Source organism: Asterias amurensis, chromosome 10 (genome assembly GCF_032118995.1).
Source record: "Asterias amurensis chromosome 10, ASM3211899v1".
Lineage (NCBI taxonomy): Eukaryota > Metazoa > Echinodermata > Asteroidea > Forcipulatida > Asteriidae > Asterias > Asterias amurensis.
The window spans coordinates 15409356-15429890 of NC_092657.1; the positions used below are offsets into that span (position 1 = coordinate 15409356).

A 20535-nucleotide genomic window follows, 5' to 3' on the forward strand; every position below is an offset into this window, starting at 1 on the left:
TGTATACAACAGTTTGCAGATCCTCAGCACCTTGAGTACACGTTGTTTTGGTAGATACATGCGCTATACAAGACTTCGAAATTATCTTATTATATTATCTTATTGAATTATAAAAAAAAAAATTAAAATTAAAAATCAACCATTTGACTGATAGTACTGTTTTGCGTTAGGGACTGTGAAGTTGCTGTTTCTGAATGAAGGATTGATAACCGATCCAAACACAAATCAACAATATTGACCAAATTGAACATCTCTTATAATCGTTGCGGTACCCGCTGCCAAAACATATATGTTTCGAACTGCCTCTAGCTACCGGGCAACATCGGAAGTCTAGTTGGTTAGACACTGCTCTAGATTTGCAAGGGTCGTGGGTTCGAATGCCACTAGAGTAACATGCCTGTGATATTTTTTTCTTTTTACAGGACTAGGGAAAGTACTCAGTATACAGTGCTTAAACACAACAAAAAAATCTAAAACAAATAAAACAATGTAACTCTTTTGTTTCAATACAGAGCCGTGTGGGAGTGCTTCGATTCAACTTGACCCAATGGAATCACTTTATTTACAGTCACCTGGTTACCCATCTGACGTCATCACATCAACAGACTGTGAATGGACAATAACATCATCAAAGAGTACACGGATACAAATAACTGTGCATGATTTGCAAATCTGGCCATTCAGCGCTTCGTTCGGGATTTCCGATATGACATTCCCGAATGACACACAATACATTATAAGAAACCCACGCGAGGCCAAGCTACGCGAAGTTGTGTCCTACGGTCACGTGATCAAAGTTACATTTTGGGCAGAAGGCGCTGATTGGTCAGACGGATCAGGGTCAAAGGTGAATGCACGGTTCTCGCTGAAACTACTTCAAGTTGCAGCAGGTAAGTGGTTTACATTTATTTCGCAATATTGTTGTGACAACTGCAAACCAAACAACAATATTTCTGATAATTTATGACAATGCAACGATTTGCGAAAACATTTACGGCATCGAGAACATTTTTCGCGATACTAATTGTGTCTACATTACACACAAGCCTCCATCGTTTGTTGAAGTGTTCCATACATTATAAGCGATAGTTAGCGACATTGCAACCTCTGCACAGATGTTTGCGAGGTTTGATATTCATGCATGACCAACGTTTAACCTGTCTAATCATCCACTGAATGATGTGCAAGTTAGGATATTGAAGTTATTGTTCTCCCTTATTGAATAATTGTAATGTCCCGTCATGGTGACACATTTTTTTAATGATATGGAAAGGTTTGTGCTAACACCCTACTTATGACTGGAATGAAAGCACGTTTTTGAGGAACCGAGTCCGCATAGTGTTCCATCAAAACAACCTTGTAATATTCATCAACCAACAATGTTGTATTGCCATAAATACGCATCAATTAAAAATCCATTGAAACTTGCCACCATGAAGATCAAACTAAACCGAAACTGAACCGAAATTATGTGTTTTTATATAGATTATTCCCTTCAGAGCACATGTAACAACAGAACCGCACAGTTTCTTTGCGACAGCGGAGACGCCTGTGTGGATAGAGCCGGGCGTTGTGACGCCATATTGGATTGTCCAGACCAATCAGACGAGCGAAACTGTGGTAGGTCGTTCATGACGTCATAAGATGGAACACAAACTGTAACTGTTTTGTTTTATTTATGTTATTCTTTAATTTAGGTGTAAATTCAAAACGCATTTACTAAACTAAGAAAACTGAAGATAATATGTTTTGTTCGGTCTAATAAATTCAATTAATTGGCTCGTGTAGAATAATTCTTAGCACGATTTATTAAGTTGTTTAAATATTTCACCTCACAACTAACAGGAGAGGGGGAGTTCCATCAAACGATGATTTCGCACTCTTTAAGGGTTGCATGAAAACACAATCCAGCACATTAAAGGCATTAGTCACTTTGTTTAATTACTCAAAATATGTATTAGCATAAAACCTTACTTGGTAATGAGTAATGGGGAGAGGCTGATAGTACAAACCAATGTGAGAAACGCCCCCCCCCCCTCTGATGTGACGTAGTTTTTTGAGAAAGAAGCCCATTTCCACGAATTTGATTTCGATACCTCAGATTTAGAGAATGAGGTCTCGAAATCAAGCATCTGAAAGCGCACAACTTCGTGTGACAAGTTTTGTTTTTCTTTTTTTCATTGTTACCTCGCAACTTCGACGACCAATATTGAGCTCAAATATTCACAGTTTTATTTAAATTAAATGCATATGCTGATCTTTGACAATTACGAATAGTGTCATATGTCTTTAAATAAGTCGACCTTGAAGAAAGGTCAGCCAAGGCTAAAATATGTTGATTCAGGAAGATGTTGCTCGTGTCATTGCTGTTGTCGTGTTTGTTGTCATTGGCATTATCGCTGTTGTTGGTGTTGTACATGTTGTTGCTGTCATCATCGCCATCGTTTTTTTCTTTTTCGCTTTTGTTGTTGTTGCTGTCATCATTTTTTTTTATGCTGTTGTTGTTGTTTTGAAACAAACTCTTTGAAATTGTACCCATCATTTCCAGTAAATCGTCATTAGTATAGGTTTTCTCTGTCAAATTCGGCAAATAAGCAGCCAGATTCATTTTTATGCGTTTGAATTAAAGCTGTTATGCCTCTCCAGTTGTTATTGCATTTCAAATTCAGAATTCGGCCATTCAACTTCGTTTTAAATCAAGTCAAATTCCTTTAGCACTAGGTTCAGTTTAGCGTATCGTCATTCTTTTTCGAGGCACGCACGCCCCAAGAAGCGTCTGCGAATTTCAATGCTGCTTTGATGAATAATTGTGAAATTGAAAGACTATTTTGTTAACTCGAATGACGTGACATTACATTTGACTAATAACAACACGAAATCGAACGACCCTTTTCAGTGGCATTCATAGCTTGGTGGTTAAATTGGCTGCTCATTTACTGAAATTGGCCGAGAAAACCTATATTAGACATATTATTGACACTTTTTATTGAATGTGATTTCGTTCGTTTTGTTTGAATGAAGGTCAATTGTGTCCATTTAAGGAGCACTGTAACAATGGTGCCACGTGTCTTCAAAGGAGATTCCATTGCGATAGCATCATGGACTGTCCGAATGGTGAAGATGAACAATTATGCGGTATGTAATTTGGCATTCACGACATCCTTTGTCAAGCAACCCGACCTTTTACAACGAACCACTATTAATTGTTGGTTAAAAAACGTAGTTTTTGTTTTGTGCTGCTTTAAAGATGCTTTGTCAGATTTTTTGCCCCAAACACTAAAAAATATATTTTGTTGAGTGAATGGTATCTCAAAGAGTATCACCCGCTCTAACGAAACAAAGTTTAACTTTTACTTTTAATGGTCAGGAATCATTGCAAAAATTTTAAACGTTTCTTGTAAAACACATAAGAATTGGTCACGTGATATATTGTCGGGATCCCGACAAAAACTATCTTTGAACACTTTATTTCACTGCTACTAATAATTGGCGGACTTTAAGCAATGGCTCAAATGAAAGCTTCTAACTTTCTCGACCCCGTCAAAATTTGTGGGTAAAATCGGCAAAAGAAATCTGACACAGCATCTTCAAGTGTAAAATGTCTTAAAGACACTGGACACTATTGGTTTTTACTCAACATAATTATTAGCATAAAACCTTACTTGTTAAAGAGTAATGGGGAGAGGTTGATATAATAAAACACGTGTGAAACGACTCCCTCAGAAGTAACGTAGATTTCGAGAAAGAGATAGGGTTCCACGAATTTGATGTCGATACCTCAAGTTTAGAATTTGTGGTCTCGAAATCATAATCTGAAAGCACACAACTTCGTATGAAAAGGTTTTTTTTTTTCCTTTCATTATTAATTTATGCATATTATATCGAGATACACTAACTGTGAAGACTAGTCTTTGATATTTACGAATAGTGTCCAGAGTTTTGAAGTGCTCGTGCGTTACATAAACTATAAAAACGTCAACGACATGATTTCCCAGAGGCATGACATAAGCCTCATCCACTATTTAAACAATTATGTACGATACTGTGTAGCCAACTTGCCAGAGAGACATAATATCCTAGAGCATTAACAGTTGTTTCGTTTGAGTCTCATACTAAACGTATGTTGGGTTTTGTGTGGGGGTGACACAAGCTAAAGGCAACCGTCAAGAGACAGTTCCTAAGGGTCCAGACATCGCATCTCCGTACGCATCAGTGGTGTTTGATCGTTCACAAGCATGTGATAGCTGCACGTCTCGTAGCTGAGTGGGGGGGGGGGGGGGGGGGGGTGGTACTGGCAGCTGCTTTGGACGCACTGGTTAATTTTGCTCCATACATTAAAGTACAAAATACATTCTACGCAAAATAGGTCGAGCAACAAATGAACGAACTACTTTCTCCCCCTTCACGATAACCGCCGGTAGTGCAATCAAGTGGAAATAGATGGAAACATAGTGTTACATATCGTCCATGGTTGGTCGAAGATTGTTACACAAAAAAAATGAAGTTGGAAAGACCAAAAGTCATAATTTTAGGTGAGGAAACAGAGAACGAGTATGTGCTCAATCAATCAGTCGGACCTACAAATAATGTTCGGTGGAACGAACCAATAAACACTCGCGAAGGAAGTGAAAACGATAAAACGATTCTCATAGAATCAGCGTAAATAACACCATGTCCCCAAATGGTATCTAGGTGAATGGCAACACATATGGACAATTAAAAGGTGAAATTCCATTAACTTGAAAGCATTGACCTTGTCAGTTGAAATGTAACAATATTAAGCTTCATCTGACAAGGTGAATGCTTTCAAGAGTAATTTCCGTCGCCGTCCCTTAAGGCCCGCTTAACAACTCATATGCTTGGGAGCTTGACGGCTGGCCTAGATGTGTTTGTGGTAGGGGTTGATTTCGCTGCTTCACCTTTCCATACCCCCCCACCCCCCCCCCCCCCCTCCCATGGCAATTACACTCCCAGTCCAAATGGTGAAGAGAAGTATATTGTTGTGCTTTTTTGTCCATCGTAATAAATATTGACACAGCAATATTAAAAAGGTTCACGTAAAAAGATCATGTGTAATACAGCTTAACTTGCTCAGCAGAGAAAAAAAACTGTTCTCCACAGAAAGGTCTAGCGGTTTTGCTGCTTCACATTTTCACCCCTCCATCCCATGGCAATTGCACTCTCAGTCCATATGATGTAGAGAAAGGGATTGTTGTGTTTTTGTCCGTCATAATAAATACTGACATAGCAATATTAAACAAGGTTCACGTAAAAGATCATGTGTAATACAGCTTGACATGCTCAGCAGAAAGGTCTTGTGAATCTACGCATAGCGAGATGACTGCGGGTACCAACTTTTCTTCTCTCTCTATTTTCAGCATTAATTTGCGAAGTAAAACACAGAGACCCTCAGTATTAGAGAAACATGAATGATCCGTACATCTGACTCAGTTCTTATTATTGCGAAGTTTTCCAAACCATATTAGTCTCACACCAAAAAGAATTGTTTTCCCTTTTTAGTTCATCTATGGTGGTTCATTGTTAGAATATTTACCAATCGGATACGTCGTCTTTTGTGTTAGTTATCCTATAAAGTGGCTGTTACTCCAAAGTGTGCAACTTAAATATCAGACTGGTAGATTATTCACTTGTTCGCAGTACATGTGTTAACTTTATATATTTCCACAATATTATCTTTCTATAAATCCAGATCTTCGACTGTGTCCACGAGGCTGCACATGTAAAATGAACAGTATTCTGTACATACCAATGATGCAAGTAAACTGTACAAGTCACCCTGACGCCCTCGGTGCTCTGCGAAAACTACCAAGACGTACGAATGGAATGTAAGTCATAACACGAACATGTTTGTGCAGTTTAAGTGTAAAAGCATTTAACATTCGTCTCAATTAAGAGTAAAAGACGAAACTCAAAAGGGAACAAATTGGGGGGAAAATGATGTTCCCTTTGAAGGCAGTGGACACTATTGGTAATTACTCAAAATATTTATCATCATAAAACCTTTCTTGATTACGAGTAATGGGGAGAGATGGATGGTATAAAACATTGTGAGAAACAGCTCCATCTGAAGTGACGTAGTTTTTGAGAAAGAAGTAATTTTCCACGGATTTGATTTCGATACCTCAGATTTAGAATTTGAGGTCTCGAAATCAAGCATCTGAAAGCACACAACTTCATGTGACAAGGTTTTTTCTTCTATCATTATTATCTCGCAACTTCGACAACCAATTGAGCTCAGATTTTAACAGGTTTGTGATTTTATGAATATGTTGAGATATACAATGTGAAAAGATTGGTCATTGACAATGACCAATAGTGTCTTTATTAAGAGTAAAAGACGAAACTCAAAAGGGAACAAATTTGGGGAAACAGTGATGTTCCCTTTATGACAGTGACTGCACATCGGGATAGTGTTAAGTAGCCAAAATGGACAACGTAGACTTATCTGACTGCTTGGGTTTTCTGTGTGGAATCATTTATGGGTTTTATTCCGCATCTCAACAAATAACTGTTGCTGTTAAATCATTACTTTCAGCAAAATGAGGCGAGACCTAATCACGGATTTGGAGCCCGGATCATTCGATGCTTTACCGAACCTCATCAATCTGTAAGCTATAATTGTATAAAGAAAAACAAAACGTAGACCAATGCAAATAACCAATGATATTTAATTTACTTACCGATACCGACATTATAACCTTTATACGGGGGAGGCTAATTAAGCACAAACAAATGCGAGTAGTTTATAGTGACCCATATCCGGACCAAAGGGAAAATAAACTAAAATTTAATGATCCTTCTTTTTTTAACCACAAATTGGCATTTTTTTTTCTCGAAATTGTGGTTCGAAAGACTAAGGTGGATAATCAGTATGTACCGTAGCAATCGCGTGCCTTGGTCCCTATGTACATAGCTTTAACTCGGAAAGGAAATGAACTCGGGAACATAGGTGTCACAGTGTTCAATAAACTAATAATGTAATATAGTTATTTTTTTAATAGGAGTTTGTATTTGTTTTTCTTCTTCCAGGGATGTAGAACAAAACCATATCACGAGGTTGAAACGTGGTGTTTTTCGTCATTTAAAACTTCTAACTATTCTGTGAGTACTTTGAACTGATTGGTTTGCTTAAGGCCATTGATGAAGTATTGTTTGTACTAATGAAACGCATTAGTTAATCTGTTTAAATTGACCAGATGGCTGAACATTTTAAATGTATTACGTTCGCTCAACGGTAATGTTTCGTGTGCAAAAAAAATAGTTGAACATCCTCAATTCCCTCTTTCGAACGCACGAAACAAGGAGATCAAACGTTTAATGCATGCAATATTTAATGGCATCTTTTGTGTACACGCATTGGTATCTCTTAATTTAAATGGTTTTCGTAGGGCCCCTATATTTTTCGTTGCAGTGATGTGCTCCGTTCATTTTAGCTAAGTGTCACATAAAATATAAGTTTCTACTTGTGTTGCGTCTGTGTGTTGTTGTTCTTCCTGTTGTTGTTTTGTGATTCCCCCCCCCTCTATTTCTACTCACCATAGTTTAATTATTATTTTACTTTACGTCTCTATTTGGCTTTGCAGTAAGCTCAACATGAATGATTTGGTTACCATAGATGCGGGAGTCTTTGAACCATTGACGTCACTTGTCAAAGTACTGTAAGTAACATTGCATTTTCGCTTTGCAGACACTTATTACTTTTAAAAAACAGCTGCATTTCATTTGTTTTCCCGGGGCTGCTCGGAAGGGTTAACAAGTAAAATAAAATACATAAGACGAGATATTATCATAACAACTCATTTTAGTTTCAATGTCAGTATCAACACGTCCTTTCAAAAGCCAATCAAAGCTGGGATAGATGACGTTTAAAGACACCGAACACGTTTTGTAATTGTTAAAGACCAGTATCCCCACTTAGTGTATCCGAACACATGCATAAAACAACAAACCTGGGAAATTTACACTCAGTATTGGTAGTTGATGTTGCAAGCAATCGAAAGCAAAAAAACACACCCTTGTTGTAAAAATTAGTGTGCTTTTAGATTGGAATAAAAGGCTTCTGGTCAGAAGTTTATATTTATTTAGATGATAAATTACCTCTTGGTAAAAAACTACGTTACTTCAGAGGGAGTCGTTTCTCACAATTCAGGACACTCAAACATTGCTTCGTCCTTCGGATTGGACGTAACGCCGTTGGTCCGATGTGTTGTGTAGCCCCGATGTTCCTGGCTGTGGCTGCTGTATGCGCCGTATCACCTTGAAAACTTGTATGAGATGCTACATAATTTGTATCCAAATTAATCACTGCAATAATCTATCTCTCTGTATAATCTGTGTTGAATTTGCATCGGGGGTAAAGAATATTGTTATTTTTTCCCATACATCAACGTGTGTTAGCACTGTATACTTAGTACTTTCCCGAGTGCTGTGAAAAAAGTATCACAGGCATGTTTACTCGGGTGAGATTCGAACTGCCTCTAGCAAACGAGCAACTTCGGTAGTCTAGTTGGAAAGACACTGCTCAAGTAGATACACATATGGTGTTACCGAAAACCAAATATACTTCGATATTATTATTATTACTTTCTCAGTTCTGCAAATTATATGATTTTTTCATCCGCGGTACGTTTCTGGGTGTACCCCATCGGACACCTGATATGAACGTAAACACAATCACAGCCTATAAACAATTTAACTTCGCCCACGCTTACTCACGACCATTACATTTTTAATTACATTTCTCTTTAAATTGGTTTTGCTTCTTTCTAGCGTGAAACAAATACAAGTCGTTTTAAATTACTGCTCAATCAACAATCAACAGCGCAGAGTTACAATTTGCGGACATTCACCTATACAAAATAAAAACATCTCACCATCATTCTTGTTATGAGTTTCGACATGTCTGACGTAAACTCGTCTGACGTAAAAAAAAAAAAAAGTGTGGTTGATGCCGACTTGCAGATGTATATTCCCTTTCTTTCGAGGCAATGGTTTGTGAACTTGAATGTAAAGACAATTGATGGATTACAATTCAATGCAATTATAGTATAGGTACACTTCCGCAGGTGTTTTGTAAATCAAGGCCTCGAGGCAAGTGAAATGCAAATCACCATTTATTTACTTTCTACATTTCGTTGATACAAAACAACTAAAAATCACTCCGTTCGGAGGTGAACAAAGCTGACAAAGCACCCTGTTAGTTAGAACTTCATGGGTTATGTCGGGTTTTGTATTTAGCTGTTCCGCCTGAGAAATGAATCGGCTAGGAAGCAAAACCCGACAGCATTAAAACTTGAAAGGCACTGGACAATGTAGCATAGCGCCCTCTATTGACTTGTTGTCATACAGGTTTATTATTCAAAGGTTAAAGTTCAGAGGTGAATAAAGAACAAGGATCCATCTTGATTCACGTTGCAACTCAAACAACTACGTTTTATAGCTTCCATATTTCTCTACCTTTGTTTCGAAATATTACAGACAATTGTCAAAGATCAGTCTTCTCACTTGGTGATCTCAACACATGCAAAACGAAACTGTAACAATTTGAACTGAATTGGTCGTCGAAATTGCGAGAGAATAATAGAAGAACATAAACATCCTTGTCGTACAAGTTGTGTGCTTTCAGATGCTTGATTTTGAGACCTTAGCTGATGTTTCAAAATCAATTCAAATAATTATTTTAGTAAGAATTTACTTCTTCCTTAAAAAAAAAAAAAAAAAAAAAAAAACGTTACTTCAGAGGGATCGGTTTCTCAAAATGTGTTATAGGCCTACTATCAACATCACTCCATTGCTTGTTAAATTAATTTTCAGCCTTTCATTACTTTTGAGTTAACATTTGTATTTACCCAACAGACGGCTAGACAGTAATCGTCTTGTAGAAATACATGAAGACATGTTCCGAGGGCTCGCAAAACTTAGATTTCTGTAAGTACCTTTTGTATGGCGTTTGCTCATCTGGTTTCATAATATTGTGTGGCTATATTTTGGATTTCGAGATGGAGATTCAAGGGACAGATGTATTATGTAAAACAGAGTATATAGGATTTGAGGCATTGCATGGTGGGGTATCAATATATGTTTGGTTTGCGGTAACACCATGTGTGTATCTACTTGCCAGGTGTTGTTCTTAGGGAACTGTCTTGCTTAATTCTACTGCCGAGGAGTAGATAATCGGAGGTTCGGGAGACTTCTCAGTTCTGAAAAGAACTGTCCTGCTTTATAACTATTACCAGGGCGGATGGTATAGAAATATGACTGAACTACTACTTTAGCTTCAGTCTCCTGACGATGACTAGAGCAAGCTAGTCGAAACGTTGAGACCAATTCCGAACTGACTCCGCGGCAGTACAGTTATTACGATCCTATAAGCTAAAGTAGTAGTCCAATCATATTTCTATACCATCCGCCCTGGTAATAGTTATAAAGCAGGACAGTTCTTTCAGAACTGAGAAGTCTCCCGAACCTCCGATTATCTACTCATCGGCAGTAGAACTAAGCAAGACAGTTCCCTAAGAACAACTCTACCTGGCAAGTAGATACACACATGGTGTTACCGCAAACAAAACAGAGTATCTAGTGTAAAAGATCACCATTAACGCTTCTTTATTCACCTGTTTTAGGCGCCTGGCAAATAACGAGATCCAAACGCTGAAATCCGACACATTCCGACACCTGAGCAGCCTGCTCTCATTGTAAGTTGTAAGATATTATTTCCCTGCACGACATTTGTTTTTAATATGAATACATTGGTATGTGGCAACACCGACACAGTGTTTCAAAGCAAAAATGAGGATGTATATTTGGTTTGCGGTAACACCATGTGTGCATCTACTTGCCAGGTAGAGTTGTTCTTATAGAACTGTATTGCTTTATTCTACTGCCGCGGAGTAGATAATCGGAGGTTCGGGAGACTTCTCAGTTCTGAAAAGAACTGCCCTGCCTTTTAAACTATTTACCAGGGCGGATGGTATAGAATATAGACTGGACTACTACTTTAGCTTATATGATCGTAATTAACGGACTGCCGCGGAGTAAGTTCTGAATTGGTCTCAACGTTTCGACTAGCTTGCTCTAGCCATCGTCAGGATAATGAGGATATCTAACACCATTTAGACCTTTATTTTGCAACGTCACAGCCGGGTGTCTGCTAACCCATGTTACCCCCCCCCCCCCCGAAAAAAGGGTTATACAATTCTTACAAAAAAAAAAATGATTTTGTTAAAAACAAAACAACTATTTATGTGAAAGCTTGCAGAAATTATGAATTTGGTCAGCCATAATTATGTTATAATGACTGAGTGTTTTACTAACATTCGGCAGACCGAAGACGGTTTGTCTATCAACAAAGGAAATATCCATGAGGTATATTAATAAAACCATTTGTTTTGTGATGAATTTTTGAAGACAAAACAAATTACGTGATCTTGACATTTTCGAAAGTAAGACCTATCAAGTATTCTCATGCTCGTCTTCAAGTAGATGTCATAGTAAATTCATGAAGTCATCAACTTGCTGTCAATAATCAAATAATTGAAAATAAAAAAATGATGACACTTCCAGAAGTCGATCGATTTCTTGTTGGCAAAGTTAAAAATGCCTCTAGTGCAGAGTTTACTGAGGCGTAACACGCATGCATGCTCATAAAATACAACCGACTCGATGACTACCTAACCAATCAAGCTATGCTTATTATAGCCAACTTTTATTTCAAAGTCATGTTGTTTTCTGTTTTACAGGGATCTCGTACAAAACCGTATTACATCCATTGAGCCTGGTGCGTTTGCTGGGCTTGATAATCTAAAAGTATTGTGAGTATTGTTTGTATAATAGATATTGTTTGTAAGAGTGAAGTAAGATATACTGTGGCTTTTAATAATAACAATTACTTTCGGAGATTCGCCACATCAACTTGGAAGCTATCCATCTTTTTCTAATTATTAATCTGACATTTTGCTTTGTGAATTCTTATTTAATAGTCGGCCTACATGTTGTCCATAATGAAGCAGTTGGTGTGAAATAAATTATGTTTACTTTTTAATTCCCTAAGGCATATTTCGGATAACTTGCTGACGGTTTTTCAACCCAACATTTTCACTGGATTGCATTCGGTGCGTCACCTGTAAGTATAATATGTGTTTAGTATGAAACTACTCTCTTAAAGGATTTGGGTACTTTTTTTAATATGTCAACAGATTTACATTAAACTTGCAGGGTTTGAATATACTGATAGTAGAAAGCACCTCAATAAGTAAAATTTCAAAGGAAGCTTTCTACTATCATAATTACTACCATAATCTTCAAATTGTGTAAGTTTAATGTAAATACGTGGACATAGTACATATACCCTTTAAAGGCAGTGGACACTCTTGGTAATTACTCAAAATAATTATTAGCATTAAACTTTCATCGGTGACGAGTAATGAGGAGAGGTTGATGGTATAATACATTGTGCGAAACGACTCCCTAACGGCTCCCTTTTGAGAAAGAAGTAATTTTCCACGAAGTTGATTTCGGGACCTCAGATTTAGAATTTTGAGGTCTCGAAACCAACCATCTAAACGCACACAACTTCGTGTGACAAGTTTTTTTTTCATTTCATTATTATATCGCAACTTCGACGACCAATTTAGTTCAAACTTTCACCGGTTTGTTATTATATGCGTATGTTGAGAGATACACCAAGTGGTAAACTGGTCTTTAACAATTACGAATAGTGTCCACTGTCTTTAAAATACTAAACCCACTTTGACTAAATTGTGTTATGTGGGTGTTTGGCGTAAGCCGCAATACAAGTACAAGGCTCGTTTAAGTGGAAACAGTTGTATAATTCCAAGCGCAAGTGAGATTGTTTCAATCATGACTTCGCAGCACTTCGCCTCTCCCCTTCTTGTTTTTAATATTATTAGTATAATCAAACATTTTGTAATACATATATTTACAGGGACATAGGCGACAACCCATGGACAGTTATCAAACCTGGGGCATTCAATGGTCTGGATAGTCTGGAATTACTGTAAGTTTAAATTACTGCCATCGATGGCAGGGTACACGTTTGTTAAAGTTTCCTCACTTTGTATATGGAAACAATGTGCATTTGCAAATGTGAAAATTGCTTTGTCCATTGGTCCATCGTCCATTGGTCAACGAAGTAGCTAACATTTGCTACATAGCAGTATATTATAGTAAAATGCTCATGTCACATTTCACTGTACAATTTTGTAGTCACAGTCAAACAACAAAAATCGGACTTTTAACAGACTACCATAATCATTGTTAAAAATACCATAAACTCGTAAATACCAATGCAAACTAGTAATCGGACAAAACAGCATTAAAACTATTTTTGTTTTTGTAATCCAGAATCCGTACAAAATGTCTGCGTTTTATCATTTCCATTACATTTGGGTTTACCCATATACTCCGATGTAGTACAGTAAACTCGGAACTACCCGAGCTATGTTAACACAAATATCACAGGCATAATACTTAGGTAATTACTCGAGACAGTAAACTAAATAATAGATAATACCCAGGTACTTTGCACGGAAGCTTTTCAATTAGTTTTCTCACAATTTGGACTGGATGCTTCAAACTTTGTGTGTCGTTTGTCCCAATTTAGAGACTTATAGAACGCTTGGTGGCAGCAGACTTACCAGGTAAAATCCAATGTTATCGGTAATGAGCGCATGCTCAGGACTAACGTAAACAACTGACATATTTTACCTTGTAAGTCTGCTGCCACCTAGCGTTCCAAAGTCTCCCATTGGAGGTCCTTCTTGTCCATGTTTTACTATTGAAGCAACTGTTTTTGTTCGTGGCTTTGTTTTATTTCAGAGTCTTGAAGCGTCGTTCCAATGAGACAGTCGACTTCATAGTGGATAAACACGAACTGGAACATATGACATACCTAACATCAGTGTAAGTTTAGCTTCAGTTTATAAACTATGTAGAACATTTAATACACCAAAGTTTACAAATTATCATTTTACCTATAATTGATGATAACCGTACTCGTTTTGAGTATCATCAACATTTAGGAATCCACTAAAATTGTTTGCAGACAATAACAATACAAACCTTTACTTTTGCAAAAGTTTTACGTCAGCAAAATTTGTCTAATTAGGACAAAAGTCGGTTTCATCACAAAAGTTAATTTGACCCTTGGAGCCCCTATTTATAATGGAAATACAAACACAAGAGTGTTGATTTATGAATGTTATCGGTGACGGATATGTCCGGACATATAACTAGTAAACGGCTCTAAAGACGATGTGACCTCTGACATCACACTAAAACCATAACATGATTCGCGCGCATACCGCCGGGCAAAACCTTTGTGTTTTGGCAGCCAGCTAGAAAGTGTACGCAATCTTACTATGACTACGCAACTCAGTGCCCGGCGAAACATGACGTATATAGTGTTTTGTCAACAGAGGGCGGTTTGAATGTAAACATAGGTCACATCGTCTATACTTAAAGGGAATGTACACGTTTGGTAATTGTCAACGAACAGTCTTCTCACTTGGTGTATCCCGTCACATGCATAAAACAACAAGCCTGTGAAAGTTTGTGCCCAATCGGTCATCGAAGTTGCGAGAAAATGATTAGAGAAAAAACACCCTTGCTGGACGGTTTTGTGTGCTTTCAGATAGGAATAAAAGACTTCTAGCTAGAAGTATTTTATTATTTTAGTGAGAAATTACCCCTTTCTCAAAAACTACATTACTTCAGAGGGATTCGCATTCACAATGTTTTATACTATTAAGAGCTCTACAATGCTCTTTACCAAGTCAGTTTTCTTAAGTAAACATTTATTTTGAGTAATTACCAAACGTGTACCTTCCCTTTAACTAAACTATTTATTCAAGGGTAACTCTCATATCAACCTAGTTCAGACTAATCTAAGTTTTGTTTATTTGTCTTCTTTTTATTTTTCCTAAAGGTTGGTTGACGATTCCAAAATGTGTTGCCTCCTTGACACGAAAACCATCGGAATCGACACTTGTGTTCCTGACAATGAGTTCCATACGGAGATACCATACCTGAGCTGCAACCGGATTATGCACAGCTCCGTATTACGGGTCTTCGTCTGGTGTCTTGGATTTAGCGCCCTCATCGGCAATGCGGGAATAATTGTATGGAGACTAAACATGAAAGACTCGGGCAAGCGTTCCCAATCGGTCCTCATTCTCAATCTGGCTGTGTCGGATCTTATCATGGGTGTGTACATGTTGATAGTCGGTGGAGCTGACGTTCATTATCAGGATGATTACTTTCTCCATGCGAACGACTGGAAGTCGAGCCCCATCTGTAAATTCGCCGGTTTCCTGTCGATGCTAAGCTCAGAGGCGTCGGTGTTTTTCATTACAATGATCAGCATCGATCGATTCCTATGTGTGGTATTCCCATTCGGGAAGAAATGGTTCCGGTTAGAATCGGCCCGAGTAGCGACGCTCGTCATGTGGTGTATAGCCCTAGCCATCAGCCTCCCTCCAGTGTTTCTACAGGATTTACTCGACGGCAAGAACCAGACATTCTACGGGCTATATGATATATGTGTAGGGCTCCCTCTTGTGATCAAACCTAGGACAGGTTCATCAAACAAAACACTTCTTGAGGAAACACTTTTGAACCAAACCGTCACCCAGAAGGCCGGGCCTTCCTGGATATTCTCGGCCACTGTGTACCTTGGGATTAACTTCGCCTGTTGCCTGGTAGTCATCGTATGCTACTCCGCAATAGCGTTCGTAGTCATCATCAAGTTACCAGCGAAGAAGTTACACGCGAGGAAAGACAGAGAGCACCGCAGGAGGGAGATGACCATGGCAACGCGCATGCTCCTTATAGTCGGTACTGACTTATGTTGTTGGATGCCTGTAATCATCATGGGGATTTTATCACAGTCTGGTGCCGTCGACATACCAGACGAGACGTACGCTTGGGTTGTTGTATTCGTGATACCGATCAACTCAGCGATTAACCCGTACCTCTACACGGTCTCCAACGCGAACTCAGTCACATTGAAGTGTTGTAAATGTCGCAAACCTGGTTTGATTGATGCAGTCCGTCTGAAACCTATGAACAGTCAGCAGACCAAAGACACACAATCAAATCGACGGAGTAGATCAGGAACAAACAACAATCTCTGATCGGAAGCCAGTCTGATCGTCGTAAAACAAACTGGTCGGTGAATGATAAACAAATGCGAACCACATCTTCAGAAAATCATATTGCTCAACACTCTAAAATCACCGTATTGAGCCTGCAATGTTCATTGCATTATTGGTTTATTCAATGGAAACTTACTCTCTAAATAATATGTTCCTAGACGAATCCCATCATATACAAGGGTAACACGATATGCTCAAAAACTTGGGTCAAGTCCACATATTCAAGAGGGGGGCTATGTTCTACACATCAAATTTCACAGGGCGGCGGTTTTTGGTGCTCTGAAGACAAAAACACGGCCCAACACACCGTATGTTTAGTACCACATATAAACACAACCCACACGACTTGACAGACAGACAAACAGACAGACAGACATAAACATGTGGTTATTTCGAAGGCAGTGGACACTATTGTTAATTACTCAAAATAATTATGAGCATGACACCTTTCTTGGTAACCAGCAATAGGGAACTTCGTGTGACAAGGATGTTTTTTTGTTATTTCATTAACATCTCGCTACTTCGACGACCGGTTGAGACTAAATTTTCACAGGTTTGTCCTTTATGCATACGTTGAGATACACCAACTGCGAAGGCTGGTCTTTTACAATCACCAATAGTGTCCAGTGTCTTCGAGAAGAATTGTAAGAGTGTTTTAAACTCTTTGTTTTTAAAAAGGTGATTTTAAACATCAAACTCGATCAAGGCAAACAGTTTAAATTTTCTGTAATTAGTACACTTTTACGGCAATCATTCACATTAAAGTTTTAGCACAGCATGTTCCGTATATTTTTTTTAACAATTGTTGTATTGATTTGTAGTGATCAGAAACAAACAAATAACTACGAACAGTTTTAATAAACCCTATACCGAGTAGAGTAAATCATCCTTAAAGGCAGTGGACACTATTGGTAATTGTCAAAGACTAGCATTCACAGTTGGTGTATCTCAACCTTATGCATAAAATAACTGTGAAAATTTGAGTTCAATCGGTCATCAAACTTGCGAGATAATAATGAAAGAAAAAACACACCCTTGTCTCGCGAAGCTGTGTGCGTTTAGATGGTTGATTTCAAGACCTCAAATTCTCAATCTGAGGTCTCGAAATCAAATTCGTGGAAAATTACTTCTTCCTCGAAAACTATGGCACTTCAGAGGAGTCGTTTCTCACAATGTTTGATACTACCAACCTCTCCCCATTACTCGTTACCAAGTGAAGTTTTACGCTGATAATTAATTTGAGCAATAACCGATAGTGTTCACTGCCTTTAAACAAACCTCAATATTTAAATTCAGCACCTTTTGATAAATATAATCAACACTCAGTAAACAAATACATGACGCGTGAATACTTATAAACGAACAACATAAGTTAACGTTATAGCGAGTCATTTATTTCATAATTTTTTTGATTTTATTTAAATGTATTGGACACTGGAAACTTTTACCGCCAGCACCGCCACTGCTTTGAGGTGGTCGTGTGGATCACACGTCAAGACCATTTAGTTGCAAATGCAATAACTTTCACTCCAGGCTTGGCAACCTTGGCAGTAACGATCATATAATTTAGGCTCTTTGGCTGTACTCCATCTTCATGCATAGGCACAGTATTCGCTATCCAAAATGCCATAAATTCAAGTGAAGATGGTGTGGATCTCAATACTTGCAATGTACTGTTCCCGGTCAAGATATTTCAGTTGCAAATACAATAACTTGCAACCAAGACTTTCAAGCCATTCTGTATTGACAAGGCCCGAGCCGAAGGCGAGAGCCTTTATGACACGGCAATGACCATGCAAGGCTTTAAACGGCCGTCCATGAATGCCTTTTTGGTAAAAATCCGTAATAAAGTAAGAAACTCTGTAAAACTCATCCGTTTCCGACGTGCTTGAGCTCTATATGTACATGAACATGTACGACGTCCGTGTGTTGCATTGTTATGACTGAGACGCCTATTTTCGACAGTTTCCGCCTCCGTTCGTGCACATGCGCGTATAGTCTTGGTGCAACACGTTATCGTTTTCCTTTCACACGTAGGTACACTTCTATCGTTTAGGTCCGTTCTTTGCCATCATAATTGTCCTTACCTTCATGTTGATATTGTTGCGTGAATCGCACAATCAATACTAACGATGTACTGCACGTGGTCAATATCCTCCAGTTGCGAATGCACAGTTTCGCTATTTCTTTTTGGTGGAGAGCGCGTCATGTTGGGGTGTTTAAACCTTTGATAGAGACCAGTGTTTATAACCGGTTGTGAACGGATACTCTGCGCTAGTCTTGGTGCAATACGTTTTTTGTTACGGGTAATGAGTGCGCGCTGTCGGTGAGTTGGCCGCGCTATGTGTGAAAGGAAAACGATAACGTGTTGCACCAAGACTATACGCGCATGTGCACGAACGGAGGCGGAAACTGTCGAAAATAGGCGTCTCAGTCATAACAATGCAACACACGGACGTCGTACATGTTCATGTACATATAGAGCTCAAGCACGTCGGAAACGGATGAGTTTTACAGAGTTTCTTACTTTATTACGGATTTTTACCAAAAAGGCATTCATGGACGGCCGTTTAAAGCCTTGCATGGTCATTGCCGTGTCATAAAGGCTCTCGCCTTCGGCTCGGGCCTTGTCCAAACGGCAACGGCCCTACCGGTTGAAGACGTATAACGCATTTTCTAGTGTCAACCTTGGCTGTAACTATAATACAATGCTTGCCCTTTGTTGTTTGAACGCTACCTCCATGCATAGACGGGGCACTCACTATTATACAGGCCTAGGCCCAATTTCAAGCCTTGCTTGTCGCCGATCTCCATCTCCATCTTCCACATAAGTGCAGGCGCCGAACTGATGCGCAATCGGTTTATTTTAGTCATCAAAAAAAGAGAAAAAAAAAAAAAAAAATCAGAACTTAACTCGACACATATAAATACAGGATAAATACTACACAAATATAACATGGTTTGAGGGTGACTAGTCGATATTAGCTCCCCGAGGTATTAGAAATTGACAGACTAGTTTTTGTTTCATTGGATGATTTCACAATAATCATCCAATAAATAAGGGAATCAATTGAGTGGTGAAGGGGTTTGCAACTAGTGGTTTAATCCAAACGAGGCCTGGTTCTTGATAAACCACTAGCTGAAAACCGATTCAACACACTTTGATTCCCATTCATAAATACCTTTTCGGTCAAAAACATCAACACTTTTGGTCAACAAGTAAAATAAATGCAAAAATTTTAATTTTCAATGATTTATTTCAACACAACACCCCTACAGCTTTGAAATGGTAAAGCCCTCCGCCGCCGTCGGGTTAACAACTCCTTATAAGGGAATGTGGTGCGCGTCGCGCGTATCGCGTGATGTGGCACAACTGTTTAAGCCGTTGCTCTCGACCAATAGGAATGACGAAACTGTCTTTTAGAAATAGGTGCAAGCTCGCGTGTCACGCCCATGTTTGAACACTTGTTTCTGGTCGTAAACAAAGGTTTATACCACAGACATATGTCTGCTGATGACGCTCCTGTCCTACAACCAATCCTAATTCGTGTGTATGTTGTTTGTGCTTGGAAAGCGCTATGCTCTCAGTAAAGCGCTAAATGAAATGCTCCGTATTTATGAATAAAACTGTATAAGGTTAAAGATGCTATGTCAGATTTTTGGCCCCAAACATGAAAAGATAGATTTGTTTGAGTGAATTGTATTTCAAAAAGTATTACCCGCTCTAACGAAAAAAGGTGTAACTTTTACTTTTAATGGTCAGGAACCACAACAATTTTTGTTAACGTTTCTTATAAAACACATAATAATTGGTCACGGACTTTATTTCACTGCTACTAATAATTGGCAGACTTTTTCGGACAATGACTAAAATGAAAGCTTGCAACTTTCTCGACCCCCATCAAAATAACTATTGAATTTTAAATCAAATTTTGGGGTTAAATCGGCAAAAAATCTGACCTAGCATCTTTAATAAAGGCGTGTTTTAGTTTGCTTCAAAAGGTCTTGATACAACATAGCATGATAATGGTTAGGGGCGTTACTAAATGGGACAGCGCAATCGTCCTTCTATTAATGTCAATATCTTTGTGTAGATTGTAGATGTGTATTGAGCGTGCTTCGTGCAAAATTAACAATTATTATTTTGTAATTTCACATCCGTAGCAAACTGTTTCAAGCGTAACTGAACAGCGGAACCTGTTGTGATGGACTGGTATGATGTGATGTATTGTTACTAGATCTCTGTTCAAACGATCTACATGCCATCTTAACTTCACCTCTGAAATAATTACTTGTTGTTTGCAAATACGAAAAGGTAAGGCCCAAAGCTCCTGTGGAAGAT

The 20535-nt window shown here is 38.4% G+C and overlaps 1 protein-coding gene across 1 annotated transcript; it reads left to right on the plus strand.

The window, feature by feature from the left end:
- Positions 1-703: 703 nt before the first annotated feature.
- Positions 704-16811, plus strand: LOC139943173 (uncharacterized). Its single transcript, XM_071939988.1, has 14 exons — positions 704-890; positions 1486-1617; positions 3022-3135; positions 5711-5846; positions 6557-6628; positions 7051-7122; positions 7605-7679; positions 9877-9948; positions 10644-10715; positions 11760-11831; positions 12071-12142; positions 12965-13036; positions 13858-13941; positions 14966-16811. Exons 1-14 carry the CDS (start codon positions 707-709, stop codon positions 16170-16172), a joined length of 2436 nt encoding a protein of 811 aa, XP_071796089.1. The 5' UTR covers positions 704-706; the 3' UTR covers positions 16173-16811.
- Positions 16812-20535: the final 3724 nt, after the last annotated feature.

What these genes read in the sequence shown, in the direction of transcription:
- LOC139943173 (XM_071939988.1), top strand. Translation starts at nt 707, where the DNA reads ATGACATTCCCGAATGACACACAATACATTATAAGAAACCCACGCGAG. An exon ending in ACTACTTCAAGTTGCAGCAG is followed by an intron (nt 891 to 1,485) that starts GTAAGTGGTTTA and finishes GTTTTTATATAG; the next exon opens with ATTATTCCCTTCAGAGCACA. An exon ending in TGAAGATGAACAATTATGCG is followed by an intron (nt 3,136 to 5,710) that starts GTATGTAATTTG and finishes CTATAAATCCAG; the next exon opens with ATCTTCGACTGTGTCCACGA.